Source organism: Ochlerotatus camptorhynchus, unplaced genomic scaffold (genome assembly GCF_037179485.1).
Source record: "Ochlerotatus camptorhynchus isolate MF236.1 unplaced genomic scaffold, CSIRO-AGI_Acam_v1.1 ptg000330l, whole genome shotgun sequence".
In the NCBI taxonomy this organism is placed as follows: Eukaryota; Metazoa; Arthropoda; class Insecta; order Diptera; family Culicidae; genus Ochlerotatus; species Ochlerotatus camptorhynchus.
The window spans coordinates 10,654,791-10,675,715 of NW_027040818.1; the positions used below are offsets into that span (position 1 = coordinate 10,654,791).

Sequence of the window (20,925 nt, forward strand, 5' to 3'; positions counted from 1 at the left end):
CGCAGAATAAGGCACCCTCACGGTATATCTAGAAAAGCAGTTTTGTAGAGGTTATAGAACCCTCCGCTTTTCTCTGAGTAGACAATAGTCCATACACATTTTACAAAAATTAGAGACTCGTCGAGACTCGTGGTTTATGAACAGCCTCTTATACGAGGTAAACAGGGCTTCTAAATGCAGCCACTAACCGGTCTCACTTTCTATTCTATTCGCCCACAACAGGTCTGCCAGTGGTTGCTCGGCATCGGACTGGAGGCGCACATTCCGGCCTTCGTGAAGCACTCGGTCGAGGGGGGAGCGCTACTGCAGCTGGAGAAACCGGACTTCAAGATCCTGGCCGTCGGCGGTGAGGACAAGAAACATCTCAAGCGCAACATCAAGGAACTGCGCCGGCTCAACGAGAAGGAACGCAAGCAGAACGAAAAAGACCGACGGGAACGGGAAAAGCTTATCAAGAAGGCCGAGAAGAAAGCCGAAAAAGATCAGAAGAAGAAGAAGTAAGCCAAAACGAAAACCGTTTTTTTATGTGCATTTATCTCAGAATAACAGAATAACAGAAACATAAACATTTAAACAAAATACTTATCCTGATGGTGGGACGTGAGGTTAGAAGAGCTAGTAGAGCTCGTAGTCGTGTTAGGCTATTTTGTAAAACAAAACCTAGAGAAACCAACTCAAACAGGATACTAAATTCTAGTACGTAGCACTGCAAGGAGTGCGTAGCTGAATGAGACTCTTTTGTTTGATATTTCTTTGACATCTTATTTTTTGTTTGTCACATTTTTAGTTTTACAACAAATTTGTTTGTTAGATAGCTTGTTTATATAGTACTAGTGATTGATAGAGAAAAAAAAACTTTATTTATACGATCAATAAATTAGTAGTAATTCAATATGGACAAAAACAAACACACAAACAATAATTAGTTGTTAGTCTGTTAGCATGGGATGCCGCTGAGCGGGAGCTCGGCAGAGCAGAGATTGTCCTTTGTTTCCCGTAAAATGGGGATCATCAGTTAGTTGTGTACCATATAGAAACGCGGATAGGTGCGTGAAGTTTTCTTCAGTTTTCTAAAGTAACAGCACTCTTTCGTTTAGTTTATTTGTGAATCTAAATTATTTATTTGAACATATGCATAACATATAATACAATCACACATTACACATTACACAATCACATACATACACACAAACAATCAACACGTAAGAAGGAATAAAAAAAACAAAAGCCATTCGTCGTTTTCGATAGTCTACTAGTTTTATGAATGATAAACAAAATATTTCGAAAATGGTAATACAAATAAATACGATACAAACAAAACACAAAACATTTGTACTAAGTGAATCGTAATGGAAGCTGTTAGCGGAAGTGTAGTTGCTATAAAAATTAAATATGTAATACAAGTAAAATGAAATCACAAACAAAAATCTGCGAAGACTCAGTTCTATGTTTTCTAGTACCTACGCAGTAAATACACCACTTAAGTTACAAACAACTCTTGCATACTTTTTTTCACTGCACTAAAACGATAGTGTTTCACTATGAACTAGATTTTACGCAAATGTGTCAAATCGATATGGGTAGAAAAACAAAAAAGAAATTTAAACAAGAACAGCAATGAAGAACTGGTATAACGAAGAGACTAAGTGCATGATGGGAGAGCAGCCAGCGTGGAAAAGTGGTCAAGAAAAAGAGATGAATGGGAGAGGTGAGAACGTATGAGAAGAAGGTATGTTTTGCATGCGCGTGTATTAATGTATTTATTATTTATAAAAAAAAAATGCAAATGATTTAGGTTTTAGGGCAGCAAAAAAACGAAAATACATGAAACCAAACTATTGGCAAGGATATGAAAACAAAAAACGTGCGAATAAAAGTATGAAAATGAAATTTTGATTTTAGTATACCTGTTTTTCCTTCTTTTCTTCTTCTTTTGTGCTGTTTTATTCGGTTCCGAATTTCTAATTATTTACGCCTCTTTAATTTATGTTAATTTAATAAGTCCTTGCCGGGCAGATGATTATTTACCAGTTTTCTTAGTTCAAAGGCATGTCACCAACCACTCTAGCGGGGAAACTTCTGTTGTTATTCATGGTAAACTTCTCTGATCTAATTATAATTCCCATATCGCGAGTAGGTCACCTCTTATTCGTGGTGCGATATGGTGTAAGATCTACTAAATTTAATCCTTGATTCTAGATCGGAGTCGTTACACAAACAATTTTGACATCCTTGACCCTGTAAAAAAGAGCAAACTTTGCGAAACGTTCAACGTTCCGAACCGAAGATAAATATTCTGCGAATATTCCTAGGGAATTCTTGCTGAATCTAACAGATAATTTCGAGGACAAGTGATACCTCGGACAAATCCAAGCAAGTTCTCTGACTAGAAATCGCTGCTAATTTTGAGGAAGCCCCGTAACGTGGGTAGATCACCTTTACGTGGTACGTTACGGGATGTAAGATCTACCACCGATTCCTAGTCCTGACTACTTCAAACTAGGGGAACAGGATTTTTCAGTAATCAAATGAACACATCTTGGTTCTTGTTACTATGTATGCCTTTCCAGATTGTCACTGAGTAGGAGACAGAGGTTGGAGCTCGCCTCAATTGAACATCGACTGGACAATGAAAAGGAAGTTCAGAGCTGGATAAAACTCTATTCATCTTCACAAAGCATACCTACAATTCATTTCTACCAGGCTTGCCAATCACCAACTCATACTCATGGGCGGCTCTAAAGCACTTGGTCACGTAGGAATTGGGGTAACCGGTCCCAATATAACCTACTTTCATCGCCTACCTGTGATAGCTAACTCTGAAGCTTCATCGTGTCCAACGGCAATCCTCTCCAACTCAGCAAGTGTACTTTCGGCGCTCAAATTTCATAGGAATCGGCACCCGTGGATCCAAGCTACACACAATGCGGCTAATAACCTTCGATTTGTCTGGATACCCGCACACTGCGAAATAACTGGAAAAGAAACTGCCGACCATCTTGTGTCAGTCGGGTGGGAGTCAAGTTTGTATACCAATGAAACGCCAGCTGACGACATCGAAACATGGGTTAGAGCGATCATCCAAGATGGCTGCGCTCGAAGAAAGATGGCTATTATTGCGAAAGGTGAAGGGCAACATCAAGAAATGGACCGATCAGCCCCACTGGAAAGACCAACGATTCCTATCGCATCTTAGAACGGGTCACACTCGAGCCACCCATGACTATTCCATAGTACCAGACAGGCAAAAACGGTGCGATATATGCCAGATACAACAATCAGTAGAACACATACTTGTGAATTGTCACAAGAATGAGAATCATCGACGTCTGTATGGTATGCACGCTGGAGTACGAGGCGTTCTGAGTAACGATCGCTCATACGAATCTGCCTTGATGTGCTTCCTGAAAGACACCGGACTCTACACACAGATTTGAAAAACTAATCTTCTGTCCACGCTAAGAGATTTGACATTCCATAACTGACCATCCTGCAAACGATTAACGGACTACGATTTTGTTTAACTAATTTGCCATGAATTAACTACTGTGGCCCTTATTACCGATGTCACTTCACGCTTCACGGTGAAGTGACAACTTTTCACTCGCGTTTTTTTTCCCTTGTCGGGTATTTTCATCACAGCGACCATTTTTCTGATCTATTGTGATATATTCCCCATTTTTTTTTTCTTTAGCTATATCAAGATGCCGTATCACTATTATTAGGAGTGATCGCCATCGTTTAACTAATAGCATTATCCCAGCAGCACGGCATTATACTTCGAATAAAGTGCACTGCCGTACTGGGAGTTGTTCTCCAAATGTCAAAGGGTTCTATCAGCCCGATCAGCCCCTTGTCGAAGAACTTACGCCTTTTATTGAAAATTTCCGGACAGTGGCATAGCAAATGTTCCGAGTCTTCCTTTTCTTTGCCACAGAAGCGACATACATCATCTTGAAGTTTTCCAATCAGCTTCAACTGATAACGGCTCGGACAATGACCTGTTATAAGACCTGCATATATACTAAGATCTTTCTTAGAAAGTTCCAGGATTTTGCGAATCACAGAAATGTGTGGATTAATGAATCGCTTCGACTGCCTAGTAATAGAAGTGTTCTTCCAGTTTTCCTCCACTTTTGAAGATTCCCACGCTTTTAGCTCCATTCTAAGAGATGCAGCCGATAAGCCACAAAAGGGCTCTGGCCCGATGAACTTATGAGAAGATCCGAGTCTTTCATTTCCCTAAAATGACCAGGAACCCAATATAAGTTGACTTGATTATGACAAGACAATTTTTGAAGTGATTGAACACACTGCCAGACAAGTTTTGATGTACATGTCGCCGACTTTAAAGCATTTAGAGCAGCTTGACTGTCGGACATGACTCATATATTTGAACTCTTATAGTTTCTACGCAAACATATAATGGAACACTCTAAAATTGCTTGGATTTCAGCTTGGAACACAGTTGGCCATCTGCCCATAGGAACCGATATTTCTATCCCTGGGCCAGTTACTCCTGCTCCCACTTGATTGTTCAATTTTGAACCATCTGTATGAAAAACAATCGATCCTGGACGAAGAACCGGGCCACCAAATTGCCATGAATTATGCCCAGGGTCAACTACTTGAAAAAGTCGATTGAAATTGTATCTTTTCTCCATCCAGTCTTCGTTGTTCCTTACTAGAGAGTTGATACTAACAGTTTTTAGAATCCTAAGATGTCCTCTAAGGTCTCCTTCAAAGAGTTTCACTAACCTTGTAATCCTTAGAGCACACTTGTCGGCTTCTAATTGGACGAATTAATGCAATGGTAGCATATAAAGCAAAGCATCCAATGCCTTCGATGGTGTACTTCTCATTGCACCTGTTATTGAGAGAGTTGCTAACCTTTGGAGTTTTTCTAACTTTCTCTGAGCAACACTCTCTTTTGTTTTTAGCCACCAGACCAATGCACCATAAGTAATCCTGGGTTTCACAATTGCCGAGTAAATCCAATGGATCATTTTCGGTTTCAGTCCCCACTGCTTACCGAATGTTCTCTTGCATATCCATAGAGCATTAGTAGCTTTTTTTATTGCCTGCTCTAGATGCATATTCCAATTAAGTTTACTATCGAGGATTACTCCAAGATATTTGGTAGCATTAGAAAGTTCCGAAAGTGTGCCTTTCAATATTATGTTGTCTAATGAAAATTTCTTCCTTCGGGTAAATGGCACGATAGTAGTTTTAGAAGGATTTATGTTTAATCCTTCCCTATCACAACACGATGAGACAAAATTTAAAGCAATTTGCTTTCTGTTAACGATAATACAATCATATATGCCACCTACAATTATGACTACCTATATCATCTGCGAAGCCAATTATTTCGAAGCCTTGGGCTATTAAATTTTTGAGAAGATCATCAACTATTAAAGACCACAATAGAGGTGATAACACGCCTCCTTGCGGGCATCCTTTGGTTGCTCTTACACACTCGCGTTGAAGTGGTTCCCATTTAATTTACACGGCAATCACTTCACCGTGAGTGACAAGTGGTCACTTCACTTCGTTTTCACCGTGAAGTGACACTCGTAATAAGAGCCTGTAACTATTGATTATTCAATTGCCAAGGGGGCCTTACTAAATCTTTCAAACGCTCTCCCCCTATTACCATTAAACGGGATATGAACCAGCCTGCGGCTGGAAATCTCGATAATAAAGGCAAAAAAGGTGTACCTTGTTAATAGTGATAAGTCCTCCGGTGGCCTGGACCTATAGGATGATCTTGAAACAAGGAAAAAAATGATTTAGTTAGTCTTCATCTGATTCCTAATCTTCTATTCGCTGTTTCCTAGTTTGAAGTGGTTAAGACTAGATGGTCATTATCGGTGTCATTGCTTAATTTTGTTGCTAAGGAATCCAATTTTGACTGACAAAGGGGCGCGCCTTTGGAGGGTGCTCCCATTCTTTGAAGGGTATAAATAGCGGGACCTTTCAATTGGAATCGATTCCTTGCGATGAAGGCAAAAACGACAACTGTATCAAAACCGAATACTTCATCATTTCTCAATAGTTAAGGACACAGCATATACTGCTATAGATCAAATTACTGGTCGCAGTGGTTTAATGTCCCGAACATAGAAAAAAAAAACTGATCAGGATTCTACGGAAGTGTAAGAAGAACTTTTAATGAATTCCATACATTAATGCAAGGTAATTCCAAGAAAATCTTAAAATTCTAATGAAAGCTGAATGTAGTTTTTGAGAGGATAATTCCTAAGAAATTCTGTGGAAAATTCCAAGGAAATTTTAGAGACAGTTTCAAAGGAATTTCGATAGGAATTCTATGAGATTTCATATGCTAAGTTAATATTTAAGAGAATTCTACACCGTAACGTGGGTAGATCACCTTTTCGTGGTACGTTACGGTATGTAAGATCTACCACTCATTCCTAGTCCTGCCTACTTCAAACTAGGGGAACAGGATTTTTCAGTAGTCAAAGGAACACATCTTAGTCCTTGTTACTTTTTATGCCTTGTTGATAGTGACAAGACTCGGTTTTGTCCACCAAGGATGATCTTGAAACACTGAAAAAATGAGTAAGTTAGTCTTCATCTATGTGATTCCTAATCTTCTAATCGTTGTTCCCTAGTTTGAAGTGGTTAAGACTAGTTTTCTGATGCATGGTCATTATCGGTGTCATTCCTTAATTTTGTTGCTAAGGAATCCAATTTTGACTGACAAAGGGGCGCGCCTTTGGAAGGTGCTTAAACACTTCGAAGGGTATAAATAGCGGGGCCTTTCAATAGATCAAATTACTGGTCCCAGTAATGTTAGGTCCCGAACAAAGAAAAAAAAGGGGAATTTCAGGTGAATTTTAATGAGAATTTCAAATGAATTCTGAGGAGAATTTCAATTGAGTGGTGACTAGAATTTCAATGTACTTTTGTGGAGTATTCCAAGCAAATTGGAACGTTAACTTCAAGTGAATTCTAAGAAGAATTTCATGAAAATTCTCAGGATAATTCCAAAGGGGTATTCTAATGATAATGTTATAGAAAATCCCGAGAAGTATTCGGTAATTTCGGAAAGAATTCGAACGGCATTTCAGACAATTCCAAGGTAAAATCTAAGAACCATTTCATGGCATTTAAGCAGAACTCGACGTAAGTCGAAAGGAATACGAAGGATAATGCCCGCCTCGAATGAACAAAATTCTCCTCATGCAGGGGAACAGTTTAAAGAGACGTTAATAAACTTAGCCACTTAGCTTGGCCGAAGGATAATGCTACAGGACTTATGGAAGAATGCTAGTGGGTTACTGTGCGTTCGGTGCGAATAAATAAAATAAGTTTGGGAACTGGATGAGAACAAACCCGACCATTCGACGTTTTGTCCCCTTATCATCATGCGGAGATGAGCCAATCGGTGAACACTCGTGTTTATTTCAGTTACCGTGGGGACGTAATTTGTGATTAGCCCCGGTCCCTTTCAAATTGTATCATTATTTATGTACGGTCCTTATATTTTAAATGACGTTTCACATTCATCTAGTGGTGGCCGATTTTCATTCGAATAATCGATTAATCGATTAACGAACCGAAAAGTAAAATATTTGTTATCGGTTATATCATGCCGATATAAGCATTAACATCACCGATCGTTTCAAACATGTGCTGCACTCTCATTGGTGAAAAAATGGCAGCACAGCGAACAAAAAATAATCGATTAGTTGTTAATCGAGCAATTAAAAGATGGGACATCTCTGATTTTGGTGGTACGGGGTGTATTCACTGGATGAAAGGGACCGTGAAAGAGGACACTAAAATAGAAAGTTTTTCTTCCGACAGTTTCATCTTAGTATTCATCTTTGGATGAACTAGCCATAGGCTAAAAATCTCCTTAATAAAGAATAAAAAAAACCTTAACATCATCGAGTAGATAGAAAGAAGATTGATGACGATTCTGAAGATTTCCTGCAATAATGTGATGTGCGATGCCATGATGCGAGAAATGTAAGAAGATTTTTCGAAGATTGATTCGCTAGTGTGAGATTTGTGAGCATCTAGAATTGAGATTTATATGTGTCGCCCTCCTCGATCATCATCATTCGACCATTTGTCCCAGTTTGGACCATTGGACCTTTGGCTCCCTTTTAATCATTCTACCTTTTGTCATTCGACTATTTGTCCTGCGTCCTGACGAATCGATCAGACTTTAACCTCTCTGATTTCCATGATACTTTGGCTGGGGTTCAGCCATTTTGACTCTCGTTAAATTTTACCAAAATGGTGTATTTAATAGTTTTCAATGATTCATAGAACGAAAGCGTCTTTTTAATCGAATTAACGCCTGTGAACATAAAGTTGCTCGCAAAGGGTAAAGTCGATCCACCCTAGTCTGCAACCTTATAATGAGAATCAAACAGATTTTAACGATTTGCCAAGGGCGTTGAAAACCCTTACTACGACTCTGATGTCAACATAGGGACATTATGATAAACGTCAAATATGTTGACTCGCATTATCAGGTGAACTTTTGTCTTTATCGGTTGCGGTGGATTGCCCAACTAATCGACAAGTCCTGTAGATTAGCCTATTGGCATCTTAGGGCTGACGAAATTAATAGAGTCCGCTGTTAAATTCCGTCACATCCGGGCTCTACTGAGCCCCAACTTACTCAAGCGGTACATCAGAAAGGCTGACGTACGGCTAGTATACAAATTAAAAGCGTTACATTAGCCGTATAACCAACAATCAACAAACAACCAACAAGCAAACGATTAACGTACCCCGCGCTTGACATAGATTCCACAGCGACTCACGAAGATCTACTGATTCCGATCAATAGCGGTGCGGCTTCTTCCTCCTTCTATGGATGCTCATGTGGGCTGCAGCTTGTTGCTTGCAGGCAACCTTTCGTTGTGTGCTGGAGAACAATGTTCAACGCCACGCGCCGAAAGTCCTGCTGCTGCTGATGCCGACGACCGGACACCACCACACACGGTGATTGAACTGAATCCGATCAGCGGTTGAGAGCAGCCTTGATAGCTAGCTGCTTGCAGGGAGCCTTTCGTTGTGTACTGGAGAAAACCACCACTCAACACGCGGTGTTTGAATGAACACCGTTTGGTGAGACCGGATGGAATTCAACTTTGTAATCTGTGTTAGGGAAATCGCTTTTCGCAGGCAATCGGTGATAATTTTAACTATCATAGCAACAAATGCACATTCGTGCAATTTTCAATAGTGACATTTTAAAAAATGATAAAGTCTTTGATTTCACAGATGCGTAGAAATATTTCTGATCCATTGGTGATAAAATTATTGAAATTGTTCCAGGGGCAGCTGAGTTATTAACGTTCAAAATCATTCATAATTTTGTTACATGTTCCATTTTCGGGTTTCCCAAAATCTACCCCCACATAGAAATCACAGACGTAGTCCTACGTCAAAAACTTTTTGTTTTTGGTTCGAACGAAAACAAGAATATGGGTGAATATTTTGAGAAAAGTAACGAAAAAAATTGTAATTTGTTAGTACAGTTTTCTTAAATCGCTGGTGAAAATCACACCAAAACTGCTTGACAAGGTGCTCAATTGAAAGTCTTGTGGTTACAGTAGCACCCGTTCGATTTTGACAAGGCACAATTTTTGACTGCTTACTTTTCAGAAATTTTAATAATTTCAAATCTGATTATCTGGTAGCGTCCAAAACTTCACAATTTTCCGAACAATCTAAGTAAAATATTCATAATACTTTGATATTTTAAACTGCAGAGCACAACAAAATTAAAGACATTAGCCGAGACATTAGGGACGTTTTGCAAACGTTGAACGGGCTCTGCGTTTGTAAAGGATTCGACACTACTTTTGTCCTTTCGTTTTCTCATTTCTTTCAAAAGTATGTTTTTCTCGGCAAGGATTTCTACCTAATCCGCTCTTTTTTTTTAACTATTTTAAATCATTTACTAAAATCGAACGTATTAATGTAATGTACCAATTCTATAACGCTGAATAAACCCCACTAGAATTAACCGACCGGCATACAACAAAATTGTCTATCCACCGTGAAACAGTGAACCAATGAAAGAACCAAAAACCGCAACCGTTTTGCACAACAATTTTGTAACGACTATTTAGAGTCTCCGAATATTGTAGCCACAGTTTTCTGAATCCAAAATTGTTTTACTCGAAAATCATATAATCTATTACAATCAAATAAAACCTACCCATTCGTATATTGAACATTTATTCGAGAAAACTGACCCTAACCGAATTAGTGATCCGTGGGAACTTTTTTAAACTCAACTTTTAATCATTTACAACCAACAGATAACCGTTTTGGTCAAATTTTATGCTCAAACGCATTTAGTCTAACGAAAAAAAAAAACATCACGAATGGAAAAACGAAGCGAAAACCCCCGTTCTTTGAACTTAAAAAACAAACAAAAATACTCCATATGATGATATTATTTGGAAATGTGAAATCCACTTTTCCATTCGTCCAAGCAAACCCTAGTAAGTACGGAACTAAGAAACTACCAAAACTGATAGTTGAGTGTAAACTATGCAAATTTTATTGTTTGTACTGCTCTATCCAAATTCACCACAGAGAATAACAAATGTCAAACGTCATAAAGATAAAGGAAAACGTTCACTAACACTTCATATATAACCGAAAACAAAATGAAAACTAAAGAAAACTAATTAAAAGATAGGAAAACACCGTTAATCATTGTTAAAAAAAAACCTAGTAAACTAAATTACACACTTGCAGAACAAGGAAGTAGAAATACTCAATCTGAAACTCGAACTCACGCTAGTTCATATAAGCTCAAAAAGTAGCAGTCAGTCAAAGAAAAATCCAAATTCTCCTAAATTTTCAAAACAAACATGTGGTGGAAAAAAATCGTATACTCCCCCCTATTAACTAACAAATAAACGAAAGAAAGAGAATGTAGATATGAATAGATACAAATAATCGTGCAGTTGTTTTTTGAATTTTTCTACTCCCCGGAAGGCGAATATCACATCAGAGTAATCCTTGCTTTTCCAATCGCTTCCTACTTAGCAGCTGACGACGACTAATTCCCGCGTTGATATGAACACTGATGCAATCGGCCTTTTTTCACTCGTTTCTGAGAATATAGAGATTAGTGACGTTTAACGCACGCGCACGTGCGGGTGCATCGCCGTGTAAAGTTGTTTATTATTTTCCTCTGGGTAAGTTAAAAAATGTATGAAATTAGAGCTGTAGTATTGAGTTTGATAGTGATTATTGAGTTTGACAGTGATTTGTTGTGTATTTTCCTCGGATTTTCACTAACACTCTCTTAGATATTCAAGCGTAACTATTCAAATCGACGTATCTGCTTTTGTAAACAATCATTTCAAGCGACAGTTTGTCTTAACTGCTAAATCACCCACGCAAACAAACACCATCATCAGGTAGGGGAATCTTGCCCCTACTAGCTGCCGTTGTTAGTTTCTGTGAGTAAGCTAGCAGTTGCCACAAATTGTCGATTGAAGTGATGGTTTACAAAATCAGATACGTCAATTTGAATAGTTACGCTTGAATATAGCATCAATACAACCGGTCGTGAAAATCTCAACGGAAATTTTCGCTAATCTTTGTTGTTTTTGTTTTTGTTTTTTTGCTTTATATTTATCTGGTAGGTATAAGAAAAAACAAGTTGCTGCCAGGCTGCTGAGAGGAAAGTTTGGAAGCGCCGGCCTTTGCTGGGGAGATGACGGATCTTTGTTGCCGTTGCCGTTATCAACGCCACGCTTTCGCAAATCACCAGGCGTGCTACGTCGCGTGATGAACGGACTAGGTGCCGAGTGTTTCTTTTCTTCTTCTAAAGGATGGCTGCCGGTGAGTAACAGTTTGATTTCTAGTAGATTTATGAGAGTCCACTTTGACGGTGTACTTCACGGTGATCGGATGATTGTCTAGGCGAGAAGACTTTTTTTTAAATAGTGACATTCATTTGCCTCTAACTTTTTTCATCAACAGCATTCCGCAAAATAATGTATGGAGCTTTAGTAGGTTTTGTTATTAGCTACAACTTTTGTTCATAACTCAAATCTGTATCTCTTATGCATCACACACAGAGATTATTTTACTGGGGTCAGTAATTTTTTACTGGGTTTTCAAACAGCTGAAAAAGTCAGTAAACTGAAAATAACGGTCACACGTAATGCAACGAACAATTTTAACATATTTTATTTTTATCATCAAATAAATGTAATAAGAACACAGTCTGTATAAATTTCAAGAAAAAATCACTTTTATACAATTTTTTACAATTTTTTAAGTTTACTGACAGCTGAAAAACTGTTCAAAAACCCAGTAAAAAATTACCGAACAGGGAGGCCGTGATTTTGTGTGCACCAATCAGAGCGGGCAGAACTTGTTACTGTTTTTCAGTGAATGTAAAATACATTCACTGAAAACAGTAGTGGCTTCTGTTCGCTCTGGTTCGTCTTGCATAAGAGATACGGATTTGAAATGTTAACAAAACTAGCTAATGTTAGCTAATAACAAAACCTACAAAAGCTCCATACATCATTTTGTGGAATTCTATTGATGAAAAAAGTAAGGGGCAAATGAATGTAAATGAATGCACGAAATGAATACAAATGATTTTCCATGCCTGAGCATACGGATAAAAATCTAAAAAATAAAGTAAAAAAAACTTAACTGCCGGTTATCGCAAGCCAGTCTCATTTGCATTTAAAAAAAATGATTTTTTCAATGGAGATGGTAGCTATCACCTAAATTTTCTCAATACTAGATGCACTCAACAAAACAACTTTGTTTTGAAAAAGTTTGGAAAAATTGCAAACGGGGGCAATAAAGCTTTTAATCATGAGTTGAAACCGAGTTAATTTTGAGTAACTCTGAGTAGCTCGAGTTACTCAAAATTAAATACAAGCAGACTCAGCAACCATGTTTTTTTTTTCTTGTGTGCATTCTCCAGTTGTTAAAACAACAAAATTATCAGGGTTTTCAGTAAGGAGTTTCCTGTTGCCAATATCTACAAATTTCAAATACAAGCATGGTGATGGCAGGCTTATTTATGAATGTCAAAACATCATGTCGACGTACGCCACACGCCACACGACTTGGACATGATGTTTTGACATGTTGTATGATGTCACATCACCGCCACACCAGCGGGCGTCCGGCCCTGCAAAAATACTAATCAATATTTTTTTTTTAATTTGCGCCATGTGATCGAATATTCAGGTTCTTTATATAACAGTAGCGGTGAAAGTCACAAGGCTGTACGACTCGGCCTTAACGGTCCATTGCTGACTAAAGCGTGAATAACCACAGCGAAATGGTGACACAAAGAGTCACAGGTGAGGGTTCTGCTATGCTTAGCCGGCGCCCCCAATTGAGTTGTTTAGGGGTATTGAGGTAAAGACATATTCTTTATCAGTATTAAAAATGGAACCGAAGTCCGAAATTTCATCAATTTTGGTATACCTACTGGAACTATTTTAAATAACGATCAAAAATTTAAATCTTGATTGAAAAATCGAGATGAATGTCTACCGAGGGGGGCGACACATCTAAATCTCAATGCTAGGTGCTCGAAAAATCTCACACTAGCGAATCAATCTTCTAAAAATCTTCTTTCATTTCTCGCATCTACTTACATCGCGCATCATCTGGTTTGTAGGAAAGCTTCAGAATCGTCATCAGGCCTCTTTCTATCTCAGCGTACGCGCAGCTAGCCACAACAAACCACAATCTTTCCTGTATCGTAGATAGAGTCGTCCCCCTCGATGTCTACGGGATCGATAAAAATATCGTTGTGCTCAGAAAACGAAGCTCTATCAGATGATGTCAAGCTGAACATTGCATTGGGTCCTAAGTAACATTCACAGATTCTCTTCGTAGACTTTCTCTTTGCATCCTCTCGGCCATGTTACATTCCTACCTCTTCCTTTCTTGACCTGCGTTCAGGCGCGGCTGGCGCTGGTATTGCCTAATTCGAGATCACCAGTTTTTACACATTGAGGATGATTGCTAGTCCCAAGCATCGTCTATTGGTTCTCTGTGTAATTACAGCTGGTCTGGCAATAACAGAGTAGCAACCGTGGGCGGTCAATCATGCTCATGCTCATGCTCATGCATCCTCACGGCCATGTCAAGACGTTCCCAACTATTTTCAGCACACAGATCGATGAAAGAAGCTTTTATCTATCTTCTAATCCGACAAACATGTCAAGAAACGGTTCAATATCCAAGCTGTTAACGAAAGAGAAAGTCGATGAAGAGAATCGATCAATGTTACTTTGGACCTAATGCAATGCTCAGCTTGACGTATAAAAATAAAAGTTAAAAAACCCAACCCTACCAATGAGTAAATAAGGCACATTTACCAACCTCTACCATAACGCTATTTGCGTACCGGGGGTTGCTATTCAGGTGGGGGAAATAGCAATCCGCACCTTGGGAAGTAGTGAGTTCATAAATTTAGCAACGCATCAGACGGTTGCTATTTTGAATAAACGTCAAAAGTTTGTTTTGCCGCTGTGGAAAACGGTAACTTAAATTAAGACTCTGATAGCAACGACCGGTGTGGAGAGGAGTGATCAAGCCAAAATAGAAACGCTGTGCGTTAGGAAAATAGGGCCGCAAATGGCAACGACTGGTACGGTTGCTCTAAGGAGGGAGGTATCTTCTTATCGGTTCTGTCCATGACCGACATAGGCAGAAGGAAGAACCTGATCATATCGGGACCAGTTCCACATAGCCTCAAAACTCAAACACCAATCTGCCATCCCGGTACGCCATAGGCATCCTTGCAGATGGGTAAGGAACAGCATCATCCAGCATCTCCAAGATCTGTTTCCGGAACCTCATCACAAGCGCTCGTTGGATTGTCGTCGATATTTTCAAACTGATGACAGTTGATGATTGTTCAAACTGTTTTCACTTGTAGGCATAGGACACTTTGCTCACTTTGCAGTAATTATGAGAAACTTAAGGCGTTGGTCACTCAGCACAGATGGGAACACCTGGGCACAACACTCATTGGCCCTGTTTGGCACCCATGGTACATAATTTATATCACTGCGCTATTTCTGCGCCTGAACAGTACGGATATTTCAAAATTTGATTGTTGACACAATCAATTTTTAACAACAGATAATTTCGCCGAAGCCTCCAACTCACCCTTACTGCCATTGGCGTTGACGGCACCGTCGAAATATTGTCCCTTATAGAAAAGATTGACAGTTTCTTAAGGGATTTTCGGTGGAGTGAAAGGATAATACGAAGTCCGCCATGTTTCACGCACAGCCTGACGTTTGCTTATGGATTTTACCATAGGAGTAAAGAGCTACAGAGTCGCCGTCAACGCCAATGGTCCACAACCGGAGCAATAGAATATGCCGACATCACGACGACGACCGGGCGGTTCGTTTCCCAAGCACGCTTTCGTCGCTGTTGTTGCTGCTGCCGCCTCTGACGGTTACTTTTGCTCAGCGAATTGTATGGACTGGCGGCACCACCAATACGCAACTAACTGCTGCTACTGGACGGATCGTGCTGAAGTGTCTCTTCCAGTCCTTCGATCCCTCGGTCGTCAGCAGTAGCACCAACAATCAATACGAAACTAACGATTTTAAATTGGCGCACTACTTGACTAGCCTATTGGTCTCAAGCAAACGATTAACATGGGGTACGTCTAGTCCATATTATAGTACTACACTATGTTTGTTTTGATTCGCTATGAAAGTTTGACAGATAAAATGAGGGGTTAGTGGATTTTCCTATGTTTTGAGGGGTGAATCGATTAGCTTGGGACCGAAGATAGTACCAGAGCTTAGTTAAAAAGTTGAGCACATTTCTTCGGGACCTACCAGTCTTAGAGTTACCTCTATGGTAGCACCATCCTCATCCTTATCGTCAGGTAAACTTCTATCGAAATTTCCCGCTTTTCTCCTCGGTCTTAATCATAAACTGTGGCAAGAGCTTCTCCTTCAGTATGAACTTCGATATCGCCGGCAACCTATCCGAGTTCCGGTAGCTCAGCTTCACATACCCGTACGTACTTTTCCCGATGTGCCTCACCAAAGTGTAATATTTGCTGTACCCTCCGTGGATCAAATCTTCTGCGACATACCGGAGACGGAACTGGGCCGTACCGAGTGCTGCGCTGCTGCAGCAGTACATATTCTTGATGGCCTGCCTAAGCGAATTGTCCAGCATACTAGTACAATCAACTTTCGCTCGTTGAGCTAAACCTGTAGCCCACTTAGGCTCTGAACCATTTAACTCGTGACATTTCGAAAGTTATTTCTTGAGTTTGAAAATCCCTGTGTTACCGATCGATCGGTTTTCGAGCAGAACTCAGTCTGGAACTCAGTCAGTCAAAATTTAACTTCTTGTCTGTCAGAAATAACCACGCTCGGATAGCAGGGTTAATCGATAACATTCCATCTGTCAAATTTTAACCAAAAGTTAAAATAATCCACCAAATGGTTCAGAGCCTTAGTTGGGCTGTAGCCCACCTAAATCGAAGTCAAACGTCATTTTTGACAGTGCTATGTCTTTTTCGAGAGGCTCATGTATGAACAATTTGGATAGTTGCTAAAGGATTGTGATGATAATAAACAATCGGTGTATCCCTCAACCAATTTTCAGCTTGACAGCTCAGCCAAACTAACAAAAGTCTTTCACTAAGGCTCTGAACCATTACATAGAGGTAACTCTAAGACCACTGGGTCCCGAAGAAAATCATTATTATTTTTGGCTCACTCAGTACCAGAACAACGGTCCCAAGCAGTCCCAAGCTATTTCACTCACCCCTGCATGTTCTGCATGAATCCACACACCTCTGATGTTATCTGTCAAACTTTCATAGCGAATCAAAACAAACATAATGTAGTAATAGAATTTCAACTAGAATAGGGTACGTTAATCGTTTGCTTGGGACCAATAGGCTACTAAAGTGGTGAGCCAATTTAAAATCGTTAGTTTCGTATTGATTGTTGACCATTAGGCGCTATGTATGACGATACCATAGAGGTAACTCTAAGACTAGAAGGTCCCGAAATAACGTGCTCAACTTTTTGGCTCAGCTCTGGTACTCTCTTCGGTCCCAAGCTAATCGATTCACCCCTCGAAACATAGGAAAAACCAATAACTCCTCATTTTATCTGTCAAACTTTCATAGCGAATCAAAACAAACATTGCGTAGTACTAGAATTTCGACTAGAATGGGATACGTTAATCGTTTGCTTGGGAGCAATAGGCTAGTCAAGTAGTGAGCCAATTTAAAATCGTTAGTTTCGTATTGATTGTTGACGATGCTCTGCTAGTAGAACTATTTATCAGGTCAAGGAAAAATACATTAGGAAACTGGATGCTTTTACACCTAATTATCATTCAGTTAATTTGAAAACTAAATTGAATACAAGTTCTTCTACACTTAAATTTGGTTCATTACCCTCTGAGGGCAGCCTTGAAGGTGGAGATGGTAGGTTGTTGTTGCTAGCGGCAGGTTATTCCAGGTGATGGCCCCATCGATGAGCGCACTTCTCCTTTCGGTAGTGGTGTGGCTCGGAATGGTGAATAATCGAGTTCGATCGATTTTTTACCCCTTTGTAGATGTTGTTGCAGGTATTCAGGTAGGCACCCCAAGTACCCTTGTCGCAAGAAACAGCTGATGCGGTGGTGAACGTCAACGTCAGATTCAGATGATAATCCTCATCTTCCAGATTGTTGTAGGATGAATCCGGATCCCGGCTTACCCAGATGCAGTATACCTTCGACATGGTGTACAGTATGTCGATCACGTGGCCATCGTAGTGTCTCGCTTCCCCGCGGTACTTCCCATCCTTAAAGATCGACCTGCGTGGTCCACACGGAATCGGAAGCGTTCCAACGGCCATTGTCTTCGACAGCTCGTATGGTTTGGTATACCGGGGAGGTGTGACCGTCGGAGGAGCATTCAGAAGAGCCGAATAGTCCTCACTTTAAGATTTCTTGATATCTTGACTGAAAGAGGCTGAATTGATGTCCTCCGATTAGTAGAGTTATTCCTTTGAAGGACTCTCAGCTATACAAGTATACCTCTATAAAACGTAACTGTCATGTTTACTTCCATCGTCGATATCCCATGAATAACAATTCAATTATTCGAATTGGCATGACCAATACATGAAGGATTGTCTCTTATCTCTGATGGTGTTATTACTTTGCTTGATTTAATGATTGTTAGCTAGAAATCAACGATGGAAGTCGAAAGTGACAGTTACGTTATATCGAGGTATACCTGCATTGTTTTTGTCACTGAGCAGATTCAAACATTCGTTAACGGTTGTTAGAGGGTCACAATCGACAATGTTCAGGTAGTCTTCCAATGCGGGAGGTTTGGAAAGAGTTTACTTCACCGCATACATGACCCCTGCCTAGGCGACCATTGCATTGCAACTGACCGAATTGGAAAGGTTGGCATAATTTCGGTTGTTCTCGCTATTGGTTTCCAGGTAGAGCAGATTTTCCGGCATGGAACTGACGATGATCGCTCGCTTTCGGTTTGCAACATTGCAACAAGCAAAACAAAACATTTGAACTGTCAAAATATCGGGTTGCCAAACATACAATTATTCACAAACAAAGTCAGTCCGTCCTGACACTTTCGGCACACTTGAGGCACACTGAAAAAAATGTTTTCGCAAAATAAGTGACACAGTGTAGAATGACTACCCCATGGGTCCCCCAGAACCGTCTTGTAGTCAAATTTGACGTATGTTTCATCGTCCAAAATAACACACACACCAATTCAATGGCGCACAATGCATAAGTTTCCGGGTTTTTTAACAAATAATGCATGGGTTAACTGTCAAAAAACCTGAAAACTTATCCATTGTGCGCCGGCCTTTACTATTCGATGTTCTCAGTTTTTTGCAAAAAAAAAAATCCAAGTGTGTAGGATTCTGAGGTTGGAGAAACGAATCAGAAGACGCATTCTTAGTGCACTTCATTTTTATACACTAGATCACTGAAAATCAGACATTTTGTTATATAATTACGTAGGCAGATTTGCAATACGTACCCCTTACAACGAATCCACACTTAATTTCAAATAAACTCATTTTTGACTAGCACTAGCAACCAGTGCTCATTTTTTAGCACTACCAAACGACCATAAAACAAACGTTACTACGGTGAAAATAAAACCAAGATTTAAAATAATTTAAAATACTTAAGAACACTTATGAGATATTTAAAAATATTTAATAAATATTGAAACTAAAGTTTAAAGTGGTGAGAAGCAATCTTTAAACGCGTTTTTCCCGGCTTGCTGATTTGTGCTATGGGACGGCATTGCCGTGAACGGGAGTTAACTTTGTTGATGTTTTCAAGTTTTTTTTTCTTCGATTTATGACTCTTTTTATAGCCTGTATAAATTATTACGCAACAGTGAACAATTTGCAATCAGATTAACTTGCCCATTCCGCTTTACTTGCCGAATTTCGTCAAAGTTGTTTTCAATTGTCATACGATCGTTCGCATGCTTCGATTTACGATCGAATCTATTTTTCCAAACTAGTACGAAGCCGTCACTATTATTGTCCTAAAAGTGTTTCATTATCAGTAGGATTTGCTTACGTCTATCCCCCTTGGAGAGTCTTATCAACATTTGCGTTAATTTTAATTAATGAATCTCTCAATAACAACTATAAACAGCACCTCGTGATTACCACTATTTATTGCACTTGCAAACATGACTATCATCCATGATCGATAATTCTGACGGAACTTACCGTCATGGTTGTTGTTCATAGCAACCAGCCCCCTTGATCGCCTGCTTCGATCGTACACGGAGCATTTGATGGAAGTAAGGGTAATAAATATTTGCGCTTTCTACCGATGTAGTGCAACCAAGCTGGAGTAGAATATCATCCTTTCGCTGATTACGCTACCAGGCACCACTACTAGAACAGATTAAAGACCATCATCGTCGTCGTCGTTACCGCCGCCACCGCCGCATAGCCTATATCATCATCATCATTATCATCGAGCTTTGCATGAGCAGGATGGCGAAAAATAAACACAACTTCAACTAGTAATTTGAGGAGGAAAGTAATCCTATTCTAATACTTATAAATAGCGAATTCATTTGGAAGGCTTGTCTCAATTTGCACTCGGTTGCCCAGTGAATAGGATCGTTATCAAGAGAACGGAATTTGTGGAAAAGACTGTTTAAAGTTTTTAGTGAAAATACAACTGTTACGTTGCAGTGAATTTTAGTGATATTTAAGTGAACAATTGCAAGTTACTTAAAAAGTTTATTGATCTAATAAGGTCCGACGTTATATCAACCAAACAATCAAGGAATGACATCCTTCAACGACTGCAAACTAAATTTCGGAAGAATGTGAGTATAAATCAGTCATCAATATGCGCGTTCAATGACATGAAGTGAATGTTTCTGTTGACATTTACTCGAGATGATTCTCAATGTAAGAATGTTTACTTCCGTCACTATGTGTAACGTATAGAACTAGTGAGTCTTTTCCAGCTTTCAGCTGTAACGGCAATATTTAGCTCTTCCAAAAGTCGTGAAAGAACATTTGAAAGTTTTTGAATTTGACTTGCGTAATCCTAGAGCAAATTTTCAATCTGACGTGAGTAACAAGTGTAATCAAAATCTGTTCGCCAATGTCCCTCTATACTTTTGTTTTAACACTATCTACTGTCTAGATATAGGAACACATCCCCTATTCGATTTGTTTGGCAGTCCAATTGAATACTGCTTTACGTAAGCACCAAGTATGCTTACTTACTTACTTACTTGCTTACTTACTACAACAACTTTTCCAACGGGGGAGGGCGATCACTGTTTCATATTTATAAGCTGAGTTTTTACAGAAGTTCGGGGAGCATCGTGAGGTTCGGGGAACTTCG

The 20,925-nt window shown here is 39.5% G+C and overlaps 2 protein-coding genes across 10 annotated transcripts in view; both read left to right on the forward strand.

The window, feature by feature from the left end:
• Spn (Spinophilin) overlaps window positions 1-1,356 on the forward strand; it is a 171,735-nt gene extending 170,379 nt beyond the window's left edge. For all 9 annotated transcript variants that reach the window (XM_065230361.1, XM_065230364.1, XM_065230358.1 and 6 more), the window contains one exon: window positions 223-1,356. In XM_065230361.1, the coding sequence (XP_065086433.1) occupies window positions 223-501 (279 nt within the window). In that variant the 3' untranslated portion in view covers window positions 502-1,356. The remainder of the gene's footprint in view (window positions 1-222) is intronic.
• An 18,810-nt stretch (window positions 1,357-20,166) lies between these two features.
• LOC135708444 (purine nucleoside phosphorylase) overlaps window positions 20,167-20,925 on the forward strand; it is a 64,085-nt gene continuing 63,326 nt past the window's right edge. Inside the window, exon 1 of the mRNA XM_065230561.1 lies at window positions 20,167-20,395. Coding sequence (XP_065086633.1) covers window positions 20,355-20,395 — 41 coding nt within the window. The 5' untranslated portion in view covers window positions 20,167-20,354. The remainder of the gene's footprint in view (window positions 20,396-20,925) is intronic.